The sequence below is a fragment of the Linepithema humile genome, chromosome 4 (assembly GCF_040581485.1).
Source record: "Linepithema humile isolate Giens D197 chromosome 4, Lhum_UNIL_v1.0, whole genome shotgun sequence".
NCBI classification, from domain to species: domain Eukaryota; kingdom Metazoa; phylum Arthropoda; class Insecta; order Hymenoptera; family Formicidae; genus Linepithema; species Linepithema humile.
In genome coordinates, this window is record NC_090131.1 from 31,097,666 (window position 1) to 31,116,277 (window position 18,612).

Below are 18,612 nucleotides of genomic sequence, written 5' to 3' on the forward strand. Positions count from 1 at the left end.
AAACTAATCGCATTCAACTAAATGGAATATTGCACGCGCGCCTCCCCCCCCCCTCCACATCGCTCTCTTTCTCTCTCTCTCTCTCTCTCTCTCTCTCTCTGCGTAAACTATAATATTTTATGCAAAAGATTTCTGTTTCATCCTGAGAGAAATATATTTAATTCCGCATGAAAATCTCGAAAACGCGGTAAAAATATGTATGCTCGTCTTCTTGTTAAAATTCGCAGCGTCCTATAGCTGAGGAATGTAAAGATAAACCGCTGTATTTATTTCTCGGCTTACCGTAAATTCTTTCCAATCTCTAGCATTTGCGTTTATGCGTCATACGGGACCTCGGCGGCGTAACCCCGAGTCTGGAGAGACGATCCTTGGGAAACCGCGATAGCAACCGGAGACTCTTTGCTCATCCGGGCGAGTGGAATCTCAACGATACTTGGTTTCGGTGCACGTACGTAACATCAAAGTGTTATTCAAAGAAACGCTATGACGGAACTCGCGAGCTCGTAAAAATGTCACGTTTGATGATATAAGTGGAGTTCCTCCGAAGGTAACGGATGCAGCAAGACACTTGAAGAAGTTTGTCGTTAAGTCCGCAACTTTTCTTTACCTTGATGCCGCATTACATCCCTTTAACTTCTTCCGCCCATTCCACGATTTGCCATACGAAACCTCGTTCCGCGATTGGAAGACCGCCGTCGCGATTCCGGAAAATAGCGAAACCTTCTTTAACTATCCAACCAAGCGGAATCTCGCAATACTTGTATCGCCTTTATTCGTCAGCATCGATGCGCGCTTTCGTACACGGCAAAGCTTTTGCAAAAGGTACTAAAAGGAACATGCCCATAAGATATCAGTCATCAACAATCGTTTCACGTCACATATTTCACGTCACTAATTTTTGAAAGCGTGTTGACTGCGAGAAAGTCGAGGGGAAGTTTGTAATTTTCATGGAATTTCACTGCTGCGTCCCAACGCCTCGTTCATCTTTTTCAGTCACACGGAAGATTGCGCGGGTTTTTGAAGAATGAAACTGTCCTCGTGAAAGAGCACGAAAACTAATTCCCGGTACTTGTTTGGCGAGATGAGGTACATGCAGGTTATTCTTTGCTATTATAATACTTTTATGTCACCCAGATATATTGCAATTTATATATAATTCTAAGATTATTCTTATTTCGATCATCGATTTTCAGTAATGGAGAATAATTTATTTGTGCTACAATTTTTGTAAAAGCAATGATTCGAATGAATCCATCTAATCTGTTCCATACACAGAAATATGAGTTGTAATACTATCGTAAAGCAATTGTGGAGAGCGTTATATCTTGCGGAAAATCGAGTTACGAATGTAACACCATATTCATACCATGATGAGAATTATATCGCCAAGAGAGGCGAGATGGAAATAGGAAGAGGAGTAACTCATTCAGAGTATCGACTTTCCATCGTCATTACGCAGCGTATCGGTCGTTTCCCGTTTTTCGTTAATAATTCATTTTTTCGCGACTTACTTGCGAAACGACCGACTATTAATCTTGTCGCTGCGGTGATCCCTGAAATTGAATTTCCACAGTGACGGATATTTGCTGAGGACTGCGAGATAGCCACATATATGTACACGTATAACAGTTATAGGTACTTAACTCGAAACGCACGTGTCGACTTCTCTCCCCCCCCCCACCCCCGCCTTGCTTTTTTTTAATATACAGGATTTTATTGCAACTCGATTTGTCGCACAGACGGTCTGTTTCATCGTTCGTGTGTTTCGTTGGCTATCAAAAGCATTGCACATGCATATAAACGTGCGGTTAGAGAACCGGAGAGGACAGATACCTTTTAATATAAAAGAATTGAAATAATTGTTCGTTGTCATCTTACAAATCTTACGTTACGCTCGCTCAAGATTACAAACAAAAGTCTTCTCTGTTGATCAAAGTTTGCATGCTTATCGTGATTCGTCATGTACGTATGAAAGCTGGATACGTCGTGTATAATACGTATTCTCGCTCGCGAGAAGTGGGCCGTGCACCAGCTGTCGTTGAGCCTCGTTACCGTTCGCGTCACGTCAGTGGTGTGTGTTGCCGCGATAAATCTGGCATGCCCGAATTTCGCGCGTTATTACTTTGCGCTTTACTCTACCCCAGCTTACCAACGGCTACCAAGTCAGCTGGTATATTTCATCGGATCTTTATTCGTTTCTTCAACCGTTAAGCGTCTTTTGTTATTACCACAATCACAACAAGACAAGGAGGAAAAGTGGCAAGCAAGCGACATTATTGCTAATTCATCATTATTTTACAAAGACAAATGGAACGATATAATTATATTACGGAATTTAAACATAATTGTGCGGAAAGCGCGTACTGTGACAAAAATAATATAAAAATAAATGGTAAACGATACAACTGTAATAGCAAGATTGTTATTTTGTGACATGTTCAAGCCGCGATCGCGGTGTCTTTCAGAGTGACGGACACAAGGGATAAACTTCAAGTTTGGCACCGAAATTACCACTCGAAAGCCAGATAAAGTTTGCTGCAACTTAGGTAACAACATGAGGTCATCAAACAATTGGAGTAGCAGGCCGCAATGAAACCGCACTATCGCTAATCGATCGAATCAGTGGTCCTGGTTTCAGGTCTCGTAGTTTCTGTTGGATAAGATCGATAGAGTCATGTCGTCTCCGGATAAGATTAAGAAGTACTGTTCAAAGGTATCGAAAGGTATCGATTTTGCGTTCCAGGTGTTACCCTGGATAAAGAATTACATTAATTTATATCGCGTATTTTAGGCAAGCCCGGCGTGTTACAGAACTTTCGTCGTAACGTTAAGCCGCTTTACGAGATTACACCGCTGGCAATTTACATACGATTGAGTTACGGTGCTTGCGGTGCCGGCGTTCCTGGGAAAGGCAGTTAAAAGTATACTCGTGTCGCCCCAAGTTGTACGATTTACGAGCTCGAAATTCAAGATTACCTTTTTCAGCGAAACTGTTTTTGCCGATCGCACCGATTCGACCAAGAACGCGGTTTACGTGAATGCAGTTAATATTTCGTTTTACCGCAATACTTGCATCGACTGCACGCGTTTTCCCGCGTAGTACACATTGTAAAACGCGCACTGTACGCGCATCGTAGGACGCACGTATACTCTACGGTGAGAATTCATAATCCCAGGATGATTATGTTTATAATTCACTTCTCGCCACGCTTGGAAAATACTAAAGTTTCAAGAGGAAATACCGATTGTACGAAAACAGAGGGAAAATTCGAAATGTACACTTGTACTAATCGCGTACCGACGTCGAGAGAGAGAGAGAGAGAGAGAGAGAGAAGCACTTGGACTCAATTCCCGGGCTGTATCAGTTTTTCGTAGCCTTAGTTACGGTCGAGCGGAAAATCTAAACGCGTAAGCGTACCTCCATCTTCCCGCCCCGGAACAGGGAAAGATAAACTCGGAAAAGTTTGTAATTGCACGACGATTACAACTTAAATATGCCGCCTTAGCGCAGCCAGAATTTACAAGTACCTTTCGCAATGTCGGACCTTTAATGAATATTACTCTTGGATCGGTGTACTTGCTCGTGTAACACGAGTACGAGCGGGCAAATCCAACGAGATATAGACCGGGCCCAAGTTTTGCCGCTTTCCACGAGCCATATTATTAAACTTCCGGTAAGCTGAAAGCGAGCATATTCTAGCTTCGGTCTAAGATCGTAATAGCAAACTTTTGCCTCGCAGCCACGACGAGATTTCTCAGGCTATTTCCGCGGAAACTGAGCAAAATTATTCGCCTGGCGCGCGTGACGCGACCGAATTGATTAGATCTAAACTTGCTTCCGCGGAGTACAACGTGATATCCGGAGCGCTCGGACGTGACGAAGTAGCGAACGAGAGTGAGAAATTAACGTATCGCTCGTGTACCGGCTAACGCCGAATTTTCAGCACTTCCGCTCGATGAACCAGAGCGGTTGCTAGACGCTGACAAGTTAAAACCATCGAAATATTTCCACCGTTCATGTGCGCGAGAATGTGTTGCAGAACGAAGCTAAAAGAGTAAAAGGGAGAGACAGAGAAAGAGAAAGAGAAATAAAGAGACGGAGAGAAAAAGAGAAAAAGAGAGAAAGAGTCGTTTGTTCCGTGCTGTTAACCGCATGTGTGATGCGCACGCATCTATGTAACGGGCTCAATGATGCCGACCGAAGCAATGAATACCGCCCGCTCGGCACGCTCGACCAAATTAAATGTGATACACTCGCCGCGTAACGTTCAGTTATACGACGTGTATAACCAAGCTCGTTACTCTTCTTCCATTGTCAGAAAAATTGCGCCCACGTTTATTCGATTCGCATAAATACACTTTAATCATCTTCATCTGCCTGCGGTAATTAAAAATTAAAGGATTCTATTACAGCGTTTAATTTCTTATTTAAAGTTTAGCACGTACGTTATGTTTGATAATAATTGTGCTCGTTAATGGACTAATTATCTTCAGGCACGGAAATAAAAGTTTTATGAGAGATCTTCAAACTTGTGACATGTAATAGAGAAAGTTCTTTCGTTAGCATTCTTTCCGTGTTACACAGGTTCCATATCATTAAAGGATAAATGGAAGATCCGATCACCGCGGACGCTTTGTGCCTCGAAAAAGCACATTTTACATTGTATCGATGTCTGATTTATGAGTCAACTTTGCAGCTGCTTACTAAAGCAATGAATAGTAGTCGCACCGGGCAATCCATCAAGCTGAATATAATTTAGTGTCTGCATTTGACGCGCGCGCGCGTCGTCATGTGACGTATACGTTACGTATGACTAAACGCCACTTTTTTTCGTAGACGTTTCGCTCATGCGTCATTTCTGTTCTCACTCATGCGAAGAAAATGCAAATATATGTGTGTGTATATACGGTTGCATTATGGCCGCGAGCACCAACGATATTATCCCGAACAGCGCCAGCGTTCATACGAATTTTTACAATCGCTCACTTATGACTTGATGCTGGTTGTGACAAAATGCATGCTGGTTACGACAAAGTGCAGCACAGTGTTATATGCGTTTCAAGCGTAATAAACTGCGCCACTAATAAAATCGCATATAACTCGATGTGAAGATACATAAAAAGACCCGTACTGATGCGTACTAGTGCCATGACGGTATTATCTTACGCAGTAATGATATTTCACTCGTGTACATTTTCAGAAAAATAACCATACCGGTCGGTTATTCTTCTTTTGCATATTCGCGAACTAATAGTCATATTTTTACCAGCTGAGTTTTTATACATATGTATAGGCAAACATATAACCATGGCCTGTTTTCTCTTTATTAATTTTATGCATCATATCTGTGTGAGCACACTTATATACTCCCACCTGTTTTAATCTTACGCCTATGAAATTTATCAGCAGTCAGACCATATCTCGTGTAATATACACGAGAGAACAAGCGGGGCGCATGTATCCTCGCAATTCGTGACTCCGCCAACAGAACCAGCTAGCTGGCCGAAGCCGGCCGCTCGTGGTAACAGGGGCATTGTTTTTGTCGGACACGTTGCCTGGATACTAATGCGTTCGGGCACCTAACGTCCGGCTATACGTTAAGCCCGATGCGCCACGTAAATGCGGCTTACGTTCGCACGATAACGGATCCTTAAACCGACATATGCAATATCGGTTCGCGTTAACAGTAATCCGCTCCGCCAAAGCGGGTCGAAGAAGAAATCGCCTATCCGGAATAATAAAATCTAGCCCCTTTGCACGAATCCGCGAGATTTCGCAGCTGGTAGCACGACGGATATCGCCCGCCGCCTGCCTGCAATACACGCTCGCCGACGTCGTCGTTTTAGAAATAAATCGATATATTTACCTGGATTTACGGCGTGGCAGTGGTTGAGGAGCGGCAGCCAACAGAGCAGTAGCACCGCTCTCTGCATCTAAAATCAGAATTAAATATTTGTAGGTGCGTATATTCCGTCTGTGTTACATCTATTGCAGCTTATCGTTTAAGTAATTTATATAAACTTGCAAAAATTTCGCCGTAATTAAAATTATAATCACATTTTCTCTTTTAATTATACAGATTCTTTGACAAACTTGATATCGATTCTTCTTTAATGAAAGTTTAATAGGAGTCCTAATTACGAAAATAGTTATCATTGAAAAGTTGTTCGAATCTTTCTGCAAAGATTTAATTTCAAATAAATAGCTGACGAATAGTTAGCACGTTTGTCATTACTTCAAGAGTTACTTTATGTCAATGAATTAACATATAAATTTTCAGATTTTTCATCAAACTCTATTTAAAGGTTAAGATCAGCATGAGACGTTTATTGCACACGGTAAGTACATCGCAGGTATGAGAAACGCGTATTTCGTGTGCGAAACAGAAGGCCCTGCACATGCATGGTAAATGCATGGGGAGTACGGCAATCCTCCACTGTCCATTGTGCCGATAACAAATGAACTCTGCGTGTACATACCCTGCCGTGCATGCGCATCAGAATACGTTCACCATGAGTCTGCACGAACGCTTGATACAAAGGCAACCGTGCAAGAAACGTTCTACTGAATTTTTGCGAGGACACAGCTCGCTTTTCGACTAGCTCTATACGACTACCGTGTAAAAAAGCCTGATGTTCTACGTATCGCGAATATCAATCGATTTGTCAGCTCGACTACAATAACAATCGCAAGGAATTTTAAAATTGCAACATCTATGAATTATAGATATTCAGTATTTCTACTAATGTTTGCTTCTTTACTCGATATAAAAATATGTAATATTTTGAAAAAATTTTATCAAGTATTTTTTTATTATGTTTTTCTATGATTGTCAAACGAAAATTTATTATTTCTGTAGATCTTAATACTTGTTTTGCGTATTGCATTGCGTATACATACGATGCAAATGTACACAATAGTACGCCATATAAATAAAATTAATAAAGCGAATAGACAAAAATTGTATATTGACATGCAAATGAGAAATTTCAACTCGCACGGTCAAAATGTGGCTGATACCTGTCATTGTTCGTAATATGAATATCATTATGCGGTTAAAGTCCATAGCGCGATATCTTTATGTCGATATGCAAATGGAAAGTGTCAAATGTTTCACCTGTTTATGTGTACACATCGCGCCTCGACAATGTGCTATACGCCAGCGCAGAAATATACACAAATAGCTTGCGAAAAATAGCGCTTTTTATTGTATGATCAAAACATACGCAACACACAATACTTGAACATCAAATACAATTTTTGCAAACACACAATTTGCTGACATGATAAATAGTAACCCGATATTCGCGCTGATGAACGGTATTAATCTCATTTTGCGGGAGATACGAAATAGGCGCAAAAGGTCGCATTGGGCCGAAAGGTCGCGCGGGTCAAAAGTGCACCGACGAATTACATCCACCGGGCTACCAGGCTGATATGCAGGGTAGGGTGGAATTGCCGATTAAACTCCGAATTGGTTAAGCTTCTCGCGATTAATGCTCCATTACTCGCGCGTGCGTTATTTAACTTCATCACGCTTATGTTAAAATATAGTTTGCGACAAAAATCTTTACTTTCTTTTGTTAATTTTTTAAGAATTTTTTCAGCTAAATTTTACGTTGCCAGCGTTTATATACCAAAAATATATACCAAATAATTTCCACGTTTTCGCTCGCACTGTCCACACTCAGCGACGTTTATTAATGTGTACACTCTTTTCTAATCTAATAATAACAAAACACACACACGTTAATAAACCTTGTCTTAAAACGTTGTTACTATACACATTTACTATAATAGAAATTACGAGCACCCGGTACATCGAGTTAACGCGCCACCAAGACGTAATAGCATACATGTACATGTGGAACGCCAATCCGATATTTATTCCGATGATGCCGTAAAATCCTATCACTCGCTGTTTGAAACCGTTCAAGAAGTAAATTGTTCTCATCATACTATGACAAAAATAGAGCTCAGGAATGCATAAATCGTTATGCTGAATTGCTTCACCCAATGCTTCTCTCGTGCCAATACAATACAATTTTATCGATGGTCTCATTTTGACCTTTTGAAAGCTTCCGGTCCAATCACACGTAGCTATCATTGATTAAAATTTAACGAAGACGCTTTGAAGACGTATGCGACACCTAACGAATGCGCTGTCTTAATTTTATTTACTTTCTGTAATCATTATGCATGAAATAAAAAAATACATCGCTTTAAAAAAAAAAATGCCTCAGATTTTGTACAATCTTGCAAATAAATTTAAAATAAAACGTAAAGCAGTTTAACTTTTAACTATAAATATTATCTTATTTTCCTTTTAATTATTATCATGGAGTCTGCCAGATCGTTTTCTTTTATTTTAATGTAAAAAAGAAATTCCTTAAAAGGAGCCTTTTTTTGTGACTGTCATTTTTACATAAATGATGGAATGCAATAAATAACATATCATATGATATCTATCAATTAAGTGTTAAAAATGAGCGAGATCGAATAGGACGAATAATATTTACGCCTCTATGAAATATATAAAGAGACTGGATTCCGAAGAAGATATCCGCGGCATTCCCAAATACACAATAACTCACACGTCTGACAAGAAAACGTCAAGAAATCACTCCAGACTGCTGTCTTTAGTGCATCAACTTTCAGGGTTACACATATTGCATCGCGTAGTCGGAAGAAATTGTTTTCGTTGACACATTGTGCAACCTGCCTTGTCAGAAACAATGCCCCTATGTGACTCGCGCGTCGTCTTTATATGTACAAAAGTGTTAGATGGAGCTAGACTTCTCGTCAACATGTGGAGCATTGTGTCGGACAAAGTGGAAAATAATCACACGACGTGTGAAATGAGGAAAAATGCGTTTTCAAAAATGACCGCATTTCAATAGAAAAATCAGTTTTAGCGAGCAAAAAAGATTAGACTCGATATCAAAATTTGAGCAAATACAGCGAACAGTAACGTCAGTGTAACCAGTTAAATGAAGAGGACACACCGGAATAAAAACTATATAAATACGTATAGAATTAAGGAGTCTTGCGTGATTTAGTCAATAATAATCTGCAAATAAAGCGAATAAAATACATTATTATATACATGTTTTTTATTTCGCGGTATTTTACAACATACTCGATTCAAAGAGATGGCCATCACAAACGGTTTCTTACAAGCGCGTGTAGCTCAAAGATTTTCAGCAAGTCGCTTGCAATAGCAGTCGCGATTCCATTTTCTACGTTGTTCGCGTCGTCTTCGATGTAAGTAAATATCTGCGATATCAGTTGTGTCGCTCCCTGTCGCTCATGGAATGTCGCGTCGTAACACGCGATACACGTACAAAAGCCACACGCTTCGCGGCAATGCGAAACCCGGGAAAGCTTTGAACTTGTTCGAAAGCGCGAATCTGTTGCGCGTGACATGGTTAAACAAGAACGAAGAGTTGAAAGAACGCCAACGCCGGGATCGTAGAATAGGGGCAGCAGACGGGCGTCGGCACCAAAAATATTTACTCCAAGACTGATAATATCCAAGTTTTCGATTAAATTCGATAACGAGTGTTTGAAACTTTTAGAAAGTACATATATATACACACAGATTGCGTTTTCTTATTAACTTTGATCAATTTTGGATGAGAATTTTACAAGCTCTCCCACTTGGAAATTTAAATGACGCGCATCTTAATATTAGTTAAGATAAAATTTAATTTTATCATCATATTATAATAATTGAAATGACTGCATATTTATTAATGGCCAAAGAGGTGAGTTTGTGTGCATTTGTATTTGAGTATATACATACATATAATGAAGATATTTTCATATATTTTCACATATTCTTAAATATATCACAAATTATTGGAAAAAATGCTGGTCTGGTGTTTTCCAAGTAATAATAATGAAAGAAAATGATATACAAAGAGCTTTAGAAAAATTGAATCGCAAGAATCGCGCTTAAACGCGCGAGAATGCCGTGTTCATTAAAATCGATTATTTACAAGATGTTTAATTAAGAAGACATAACTTGAAACCGCAAAATCTTTAACAATATCTCAGCGGCGTACGTGAGACGCGTAAGTTACGACGCGAAGCGTTAATACGATTTCCGACTGCTTTACACGCTCGCGTTGTGGCTTCGCACGACGACGAGTCATTCCTACACGAAGCAGCAATTTAAGCAGACAGCAAGGTATGTACCATGTACGACGGATTGCACCCCGTAGACAGATGAGTCGCTAAAGTTTGCTACCGCTCTTCCTCCCGTGAAAGTTCCTGTCCTACGTGGAAAGCCTGCCCAGTATTCGCGTCCGTTCAACAACCTGTCTAGTTCTCCACCACGACCTTGTGCGTTGCAAGAAATTCAGATAGCAGATTGCAGCGAGCAAGAGAAGCATGGCGATAGCATCCCTGCGGCCACCCGGCCGCAACAGCGGATCCACCAGTATAAAATAGTAGTAATGGTGCGGAGAGAGAAACGAGAGACGAGAAACTCTTTTTAGATTTTAGGTCCGGAGATCTTCTGCCTCATAAGATACAAGCGTCACGCGTCTTCTAGCCGAAAAGTAAAGTTAAAAATAAAATCTCGATAAAAAGTGCAAACGAATAATCTTATGTCCGGAAACAAACTTTAACTCGACTCCTCAGAAGGTCCCGTAATTAATCGAAAGAGTTGATGACATTCTAATGTGTAAAGTTAAAATGTCATGAAGTTGATCTTAAGATATTATATATAAGATATATAATCCCGTCGCGCCGTTATACGGTTAATATTAAATTTAAGTTTAGACTGTAAGTTGAAATGATTAAAAGTTTCCGCAGGCATGAGAAAGAAAGACAGTATTAAACAATAGACATAGGAAATTAGACAATAGACATTATTAAACTCATTTAACTCGTGTAGATTGCTAAATGGCTGGATATCTCGACGATCATTACTCGTGAAGAATGTATTTAGCATGATACCGCTATGAGTAAATGACGGACGCGATTTCTCCGCTCTGTGTATAGGTGCGCGGCTTTATTCGGCACGAGCGAGCAATCATAAACTCTGTGCTACGGTGATACTAAATCATAAAGTAAGAACGACAATGACTACCAGCACCATCATTCGCAGTAGTCGCATGCATCCACACGCGAACGGGCAAAACTTTGCTGCGCCTGACAGATACATACGTGCGGCGAGCGGCAATTCTACGCGATTGCTTCCTGAACATACGATCCGCTAGATCCATACATGGACCGAGCACATAGCGATCAATCTTATTCGCTGATTCAGCTAATAAAGAACGATAACATTCGGAAATAGCGTGACGTGTAAAATGCACCATGCTTCGTAAGCAAAAACTCATCGCAACAAAAAGATTCATAAACTGCGAGTTAAAGCATTTATCCCCGCAAACTCTTGCGTATCACCTCGCGTACAATTAATATCTCGCGAGTCTATTATTCCTCCGCTGCAATTGCTATCGACCACGAAGCATACGAGCGCGAGAGCGTGTATAAAGATAAAGAGATGTATGTACGTGTTGGTGCAACTAAGCTCGACTTGATCAAACAAAAATACCCAAGTACGAAGATATGTGGGCTTATCTGCGGAAGTAATATATCTTCCACCAAAACTTGGAAAGTATCACACACAGCAGCGGCGCAGAAACTAGCAGGATGCGCTATTCCTGCAGTCATATAGAGAACATCGGATTGATTCCGAAAACATCCGCGACTAGTTTCCGCGTTTTCGCAGTTGCCTCGGCAGATAGTAGGTCAGCCATCGTTGAATGCGCGACGGTTTTCCTTCAAAAGGGCACTAGAGTTTGACGAACTCGATGCCAAGACGGATAATGCAGCGTTGCGAGTGAGAGAGGGTCGAGACAAGGAATAATAACAAAGATGGAGAATAAGAATAAAGAAGGAGAATAGCGGCAGTGGTATGATCGAAAATAGATCGCTGCTCGCGAGTTTTATCGGCGTCAATCAATTACTCACGACGCCATCGAAATTGAAGGAATGATTGAGAAAAAAATAATTACGATAGCAATGCAATCAAGACAGGATTCATTTTAGTACTCATTGTTAGCAGAAATGCGGGTCGAGGTATCGTTCCTCGGAGTGGTCCGCTTTAATTACCGAGTTAGAGTCGGAATGATAGAAAAATAAAAAAGAGACTTGAACCTCTAATCCTTAAGTATTTAAATAAGATTAAATTTTTCCTCGTAGATAACGAAGAAATAAATGATTCTTGTCTCGTCTCTCTTCTCGTCTTGCATCAACTAACTTGAATAAAAGAACAAATATCACAGTCTTTTTCTTTTTCCTATTAATATTTGCGCTCAAGACAATTGTACAGAAATTTAATGCAGGTTTCAAGTTTTATGGATAATTAAAAAGAGACCAATTAGGTAGAATTTAAGATTTTGCGGTTACGCATACACCCTGTATATGCATATAAATATTCCCGAGTAAAATAAACGGAAAACTACTTCTCAATTTGCATGATTTAATAAATACTTGTATGATACAGCTACGCAACTGGCGCAGAATCGAACATACGGTATCCTTTGCACAGACCATAATCCCGTTATAATCCGGATGTAGGATGTAGCAAACGATAGCGATAAAGGGACTGCACCTGTCCGTAACCGGAATATGAGACCTGTGCTTCGAAAGCGGCGGATTTTCGACCAAACCCCATAATATTAATGAATATCCACGAAATAATTCGTAATTATGCGAATAATCGTAACATAACTGAAATGGTAATTCCAAATTATACACTAGGCGCACGCAATCGCACTCACACCTGGAGCAATAGTATCCAAAGCATCGAGAATGCGTGCGCAAGAATGAAATTAAACATTCGCGCAGTGCATCTCCACTATTCGTATTTGACAATCCGCGAATGTTATTGTAGCTTATAATAAAATTACACTACTCATTGTACTCATTGTACCGTAATCTTTATTTTTATTCGCGTTTCACGACATCGACAATGCGACAAATCATCGGCAACCGTCAGCCATCCATAAAACTGCAATCTATGGAAAAATTGTCTGCCGCGCATCAATTATTCCTTTATCGCGACAGAACGCAATAGGAAATCGGGATAATAAGAGACAAATTATCCGCGCATTAATAAAAAGAAAGAGAGAAAAAGAGAAAAAAACCAATTTTTAGTAATTTCGAATTCTCGTACATTCGTTAGAAGATCAAATAGAAGAAAATGCAATATTTACATTGAAATACTATATTTCCCAGAGAATAAAAACGTAACTCTGGCTACCCAACGATCGCTTCTGACTGTCTCTATTTTTGCAAATATGTTTCTATCGATGAACATCGCGATTTCCGGATTTTAATATACAGATGCATGATTGATAGATGGAAATGCTCATGTATACAAACAATTTACACAGCGCAGCAATTTCAATATAAAAAATTCAATATTTTGTTTATCATCAAGCTCCAGAGATAGCAATTATTAATATATCGATTTTCTTTATAAATTCAATAAAAAATTATATGAAAAAAGGGAAACTTCTTATGGATATGCATGAGGCACCGTCATCTTTTTAAATGAAGTTCACCAACTTCACAAGTCGTGAACACAGACTTGTCCAGAATAATTTAACGGGAAAGATGATAGCGAGAAAGATTTTTCCCTTTTTTAGTTACGCACGACTACGACGCGCCTGCTTGCTTTGTTTGCACTGAATAATTAAGAAATTTGCATTTATTCTCTCTTCATAACATATTTGTGCTGCAAAGAAATTTCGCGAATATTGCACTGTACGTATCAATCTAAAAAACAAAGTCTTTATTTCCGAAAACATAATACTACAATAAGAGATAAAAACAGTGCAAAGAAAAAATTCATTATTTTCTGTGACTGCATTTGTCAGAGCTGCTCATTTCGAAATTATATAAAGGAAGAATTTTTCTTCTCGATAATAAACAAATGTTTCAATAGATTTCTGCAAGTAGATTTAACATAAGTATTTGACTTTATATACATCGCTGGTACATGGGATCATGGAATATGTGTGTGCTATGAGCGCGAAGAGTTTCGCGTCCGGCTGTTGGTTGAAAACTACAAAAGCACGCGGTGGAAACTTTAATGAAGGGCTCGGCTACTCTATGGCGCGGAAACGAACGCACACGGAAAAAAAGCACGAATTCGTGTCTGCCGTTGAAACTTCCACTTCTCTTAGCCGGAGGTGAGGACTTCACAAAGTTCTGTTCGTAGTATCGCAACAATGGATAAGTGGCATGACGGTATTCTCGATTCCGTCGGGATATCGTATAACGCGAGCCCGCACCTTGCGTTTTACTCGCGCAAAAAGTAGCCTTTTTAGCTTTAGAATTGGCTTGCACTACTTGCGTACAACCGAAAGATCTCAAATGTCTCGATTGTCCAATTTGAGATATTGAAGCTACAACAGAAGACAATATTATTGTAACGCGTCGCAGAAAATCTTTCGGAGCCTTTAAGTACAAAGAGAACATTTGGCTGGATATATTGTATACAATATAGAGCTCGAGAACTAACGATTTATTCTTTACAACACATAGTATTTGACTTTTTTATGTATTTTACTTTTTATATTCAAATCCGCAAGAGTAGAGGGAGGAGAGGGAGAGAATTATTAAAAGGACGAAATGATTTTCGCGAAGATTCGACAAGTAGAGTTGAAACGAAAGGTGACGAACGCTGCGGAACGGAAATGGAGAACAGGACGTAAAATACTTTCGTAACAATGCTGATCTCCGCTACGAAATAAAACATGGTGGACGCTTCGGTGGGACAGAGTGGAACGAGTGGATAAAGAGAGGGCACGAAAAAACGAGGAAAAAAAAGAAGCCACTGTGCTGTTTGGCGAGGAACTAATGAGGCTCCGTTGAGCGGGAGGCAAACGCGCCCCGGAAAATGGAAATCGATTCGCTCTTTCTCTCTCACACACATATACACACTTTGTAACAGTGCGCTACTCCTACGCACAGACGAGTAACATAACGAACAGGTTGCATCGTAAGTCTTTATTTCCTTTTACATCCTAATGTACATTATTAATCTGTAGACTACGGTATCTGTAAATAACGGTGTGAAACTTTTTGATTACCCAATATCAAACGACTGTACAGGATACTCTGTAATTCCGTGTCATTAAATAAAGAAAAGAATGCATTAAATTATAAATATAAGCGTAACTGCTTCGCATGTGTAAATTGCGAAGCGGAATATAAGAAAAATTCGCCGATAATGTGTTGATAATTTTGAATAATTAGAAATAGCAGATTTCCATCACGGATGCCATTTGCAGTCGAGAAAAGGATGCTACTTGCTCGATAATCTTCATATTTTCGCGTACTTGAAGCAAATAACCATCGAGTTGCTCCAATTGCTGGTTGCTCCAGTCTTTTAACTAACGGTTTTATCTGACAATGGGATCATTCATATCAAAGAGTTAGAATTAGATACTGTTATGAACCCAAGAATACTGCCATATCAACTCACAAATCCTCGCTTTTGTTATCCCTGATAACTATGTATAATCTAGATAGTGTAACATCAAAATGTTCCGGTATTTATATATTCATAACCTCGTTCTTACAATCAGACCAAAATTCCAATCATATCTTTATATGAAAAAATCAAAAACATCTCTTAGTTTATTTTATATAAAAATCATCCAATTGGTCAAATCTTTCTTCTATATGTTTCGTACAAAATTATTGAAAAAAGTTACTAATTGTAAGATTTTACTACAATCTGATGGAAAGCATTGTTAACTTTGAGCAACATTAACAAATACTAATATACTCGCACGCATCTTCATTCTGAAAATTTTAGCAGCATGAAATAACGAGACGACTTAATCTGAACCTTAGTTCGATTCTCGCTTAGCCAGATTCCTCGTTTCGTAACGTGGTAACATCTGGAACGATATAACATGAGAATCGTATCTGGTTCGCTTGCTACAAATGTAAAACGAAAGAATCTATCGAATTAAAAAAGTAAGAGTCGCGATAGAAGTTTAATTTCACAAGCAAATATATAAAGCCAGTAGTTTTGCGTAGATAAACGTACGTTGCACAAAAGTGCAGTGTCTATAAAACAATTTATTAAAAATTAAGTTAATTAAGTTGAGATAAAAAGATTTTATGTAGATAATTACTATATCTTTATTAATATTAAATTCTTACTTTAAAGATTATTTTTCAAATATTTTTGCAATAAGATTTATTGCTTGCAACAACCTGATTCGTGAGATTTTGATTTGATACTTGCATATAAATTATTGTTTATATCATAATTTAACTCAACAAATTTAATCAGAACATTATTCTTTTACATAAAAATAATTCATCACATGCTCATTATTCCATCAGGAGCTATGAGACTACAGGCAAATTTAAATAGAAAACATTTGGAAGATTTCGTGAATCTATTTTTAATCAACTGTAATAATGATTCACCGATATGTTAGTCATTAATCACTCGATGTAAAATGCAGAAGACCGAACGCGCTTTAATATGTGTATGAGAGTACACGGTATTGCAAATTACATTTTATCACCTAATATTTCAAGCTATATTAGCCGTTCGTGGTGTTTGTGTAAAGATTAATATGATTCCAAATAAATCTGCAGAGAGAGATTGCTCATAAATATTAACGCAATCCCTTCTGCAAGATATTATTCCTCAAATAAACATGGATATATTGTGTATATATATTCCGATAATGTACTATATGCATTACCATATGAAAGATATTTTCGAGATAAATAAATTGTAGTAATTTTTTTTACACTATTTGTATATATGTTTTTCAAATGTTGAAAATTTTACTCGACACGAAAGTCGAGTGTCTAAAAAAATTTAAAGAGCGATAGCGAGCTTTCCAGCGTATCTTCTTAGTTTCTTAGATTATCTAACCATGCGACGGGCAAAAGGACGGGGCATATCCTTAAAACGCGTCTATTAAAGTTTCTCTCCCCTTATTACAGTGGTGGCTTAAAGTTTCAGGTTAAAATGAATAGCTTCCTTACGTAGTGGTAGGTGCTAGCTAGCCCGTCCCGACGAGACTGAGGCCTCGGTGCAACGACGTGGCAGACATTATATTATTATATCCGCGGGAATAAAAGGAAACAATCTCTCAGGCCCATTATCGCTCTGGCATAAAAGCAGCGACTTAACATTTTCCTCCAGAGGAGTCTGCTCGCTGTACCGTTCTAGTTGTGCAACGCAAAATATGCCTGACTCTGCTGTAGAGAATCGGTTTAAACCGTCTTAAACTGCCCGAGAGAGAGAGAGAGAGAGAGAGAGAGAGAGAGAGAGAGAGAGAGAAAGAGAGAGCACTGGGAAATATATCTCTTAAGCGCGATGAATCTTTAATTGCAGAGTGATGCCCGCACCTTCGCTGACAGGATCCGCGTAAATGCCAGTTATTAAAAATTAAAATTAAAGAAAATTTGTCGGCAAGAAACAGTTTAGAATAATCTCGCAGCTTTTAGGTACGCGACGAATATTGTCGCGCATATTTCAGGCGTGTTAGTAGACATGGATAAACTATGCAAATAAATAACTAGACACGTAAGTGTCTCAGAGCGTATATCTTCCTGTTATGTATTTTTCCACGTACATTTTCGCAGCGCTCGTCTTTCGTGACGGCCTGCGCACTAATTATCATTTGCTATCATATGCTTATGCGCGTCCTCCGGTTTATTTTATATATTCTTCTCGTGGAGAAAAAATGACCACACTCTGCAATAACATTAATGACTTTTAACACCTGGCGCAATTTTTTCGTGCAAGATGTTTTTCCTCGGAGCCTTGTAATATCTTACTCGCAGAGCTCAAATAACATTATCCATGTTTGTTAGCTCAATGTTTTTTTTTTTCAACTAAATCGTCGATATGTATTTCGATCTTTGAGCACTCACGCATATCCATGAAATTCCCACACGATCGTATTGCAAACAATAACACGGCTATACGCGCGCATTTTCGATGCCCGTTGCGTTGCACGATTATTCAACGGATTTAATGCATTTGCAAATACACCCAGTGCAGCGTGATCCTGGATTGTTTATTAACGATACAGCGTGATGACTATTATTATTTTAGGACAAAAGTATATCAACGATATTATTAATGAACAAGGCGGGTATATCCATTATGCAATCGCAGAATCCGTGAATTAATTGCCATTAATAGTTAAACTTGAATTCTAACGGATTCAACCATCGACACACGCCGCCAATGATTCAAGCACTTCCGATTATAGCAATCTCCGTTTCTTCCTGGTCAACTTGTTTCATGGGTAGCACAGAATCGAGTGCGCACTGTCTCAGTCGGATTACCGCACCAACTTTCGCTTGGACAAAGGTAAAATGCTTCAAAAGAAGCCCATTTTGTCGAACTGTCCGTTGAAAGGGTCGGTCGCGGGGCGCCCGGATACACGCTCACGTTAGAATCCTAAAATTCCCTTCAAAGGGATCCACCGTGAGTTCTCGATTAGTCTCTCTATCCGCAGTAATTACGCTGATCGTACTGTTTTAGCGAAGAGAATACACAGCAAACTACTGCCGATTTCTCTTGCAATACACAGTAC

At 39.1% G+C, this 18,612-nt stretch overlaps 1 protein-coding gene and 1 long non-coding RNA gene across 2 annotated transcripts in view; one reads left to right on the forward strand and one right to left on the reverse strand.

Annotated features, from left to right (window-relative positions):
• Positions 1-18,612, reverse strand: part of LOC105677279 (suppressor of lurcher protein 1) — a 225,563-nt gene that overhangs the window by 191,602 nt on the left and 15,349 nt on the right. The window contains exon 2 of the mRNA XM_012375792.2: positions 5,868-5,934. Coding sequence (XP_012231215.1) covers positions 5,868-5,934 — 67 coding nt within the window. The remainder of the gene's footprint in view (positions 1-5,867; positions 5,935-18,612) is intronic.
• LOC136999486 (uncharacterized) lies at positions 5,484-6,636 on the forward strand. The gene is made up of 2 exons (XR_010889896.1): positions 5,484-5,960; positions 6,282-6,636. It is a non-coding gene; the product is annotated as an uncharacterized lncRNA (long non-coding RNA).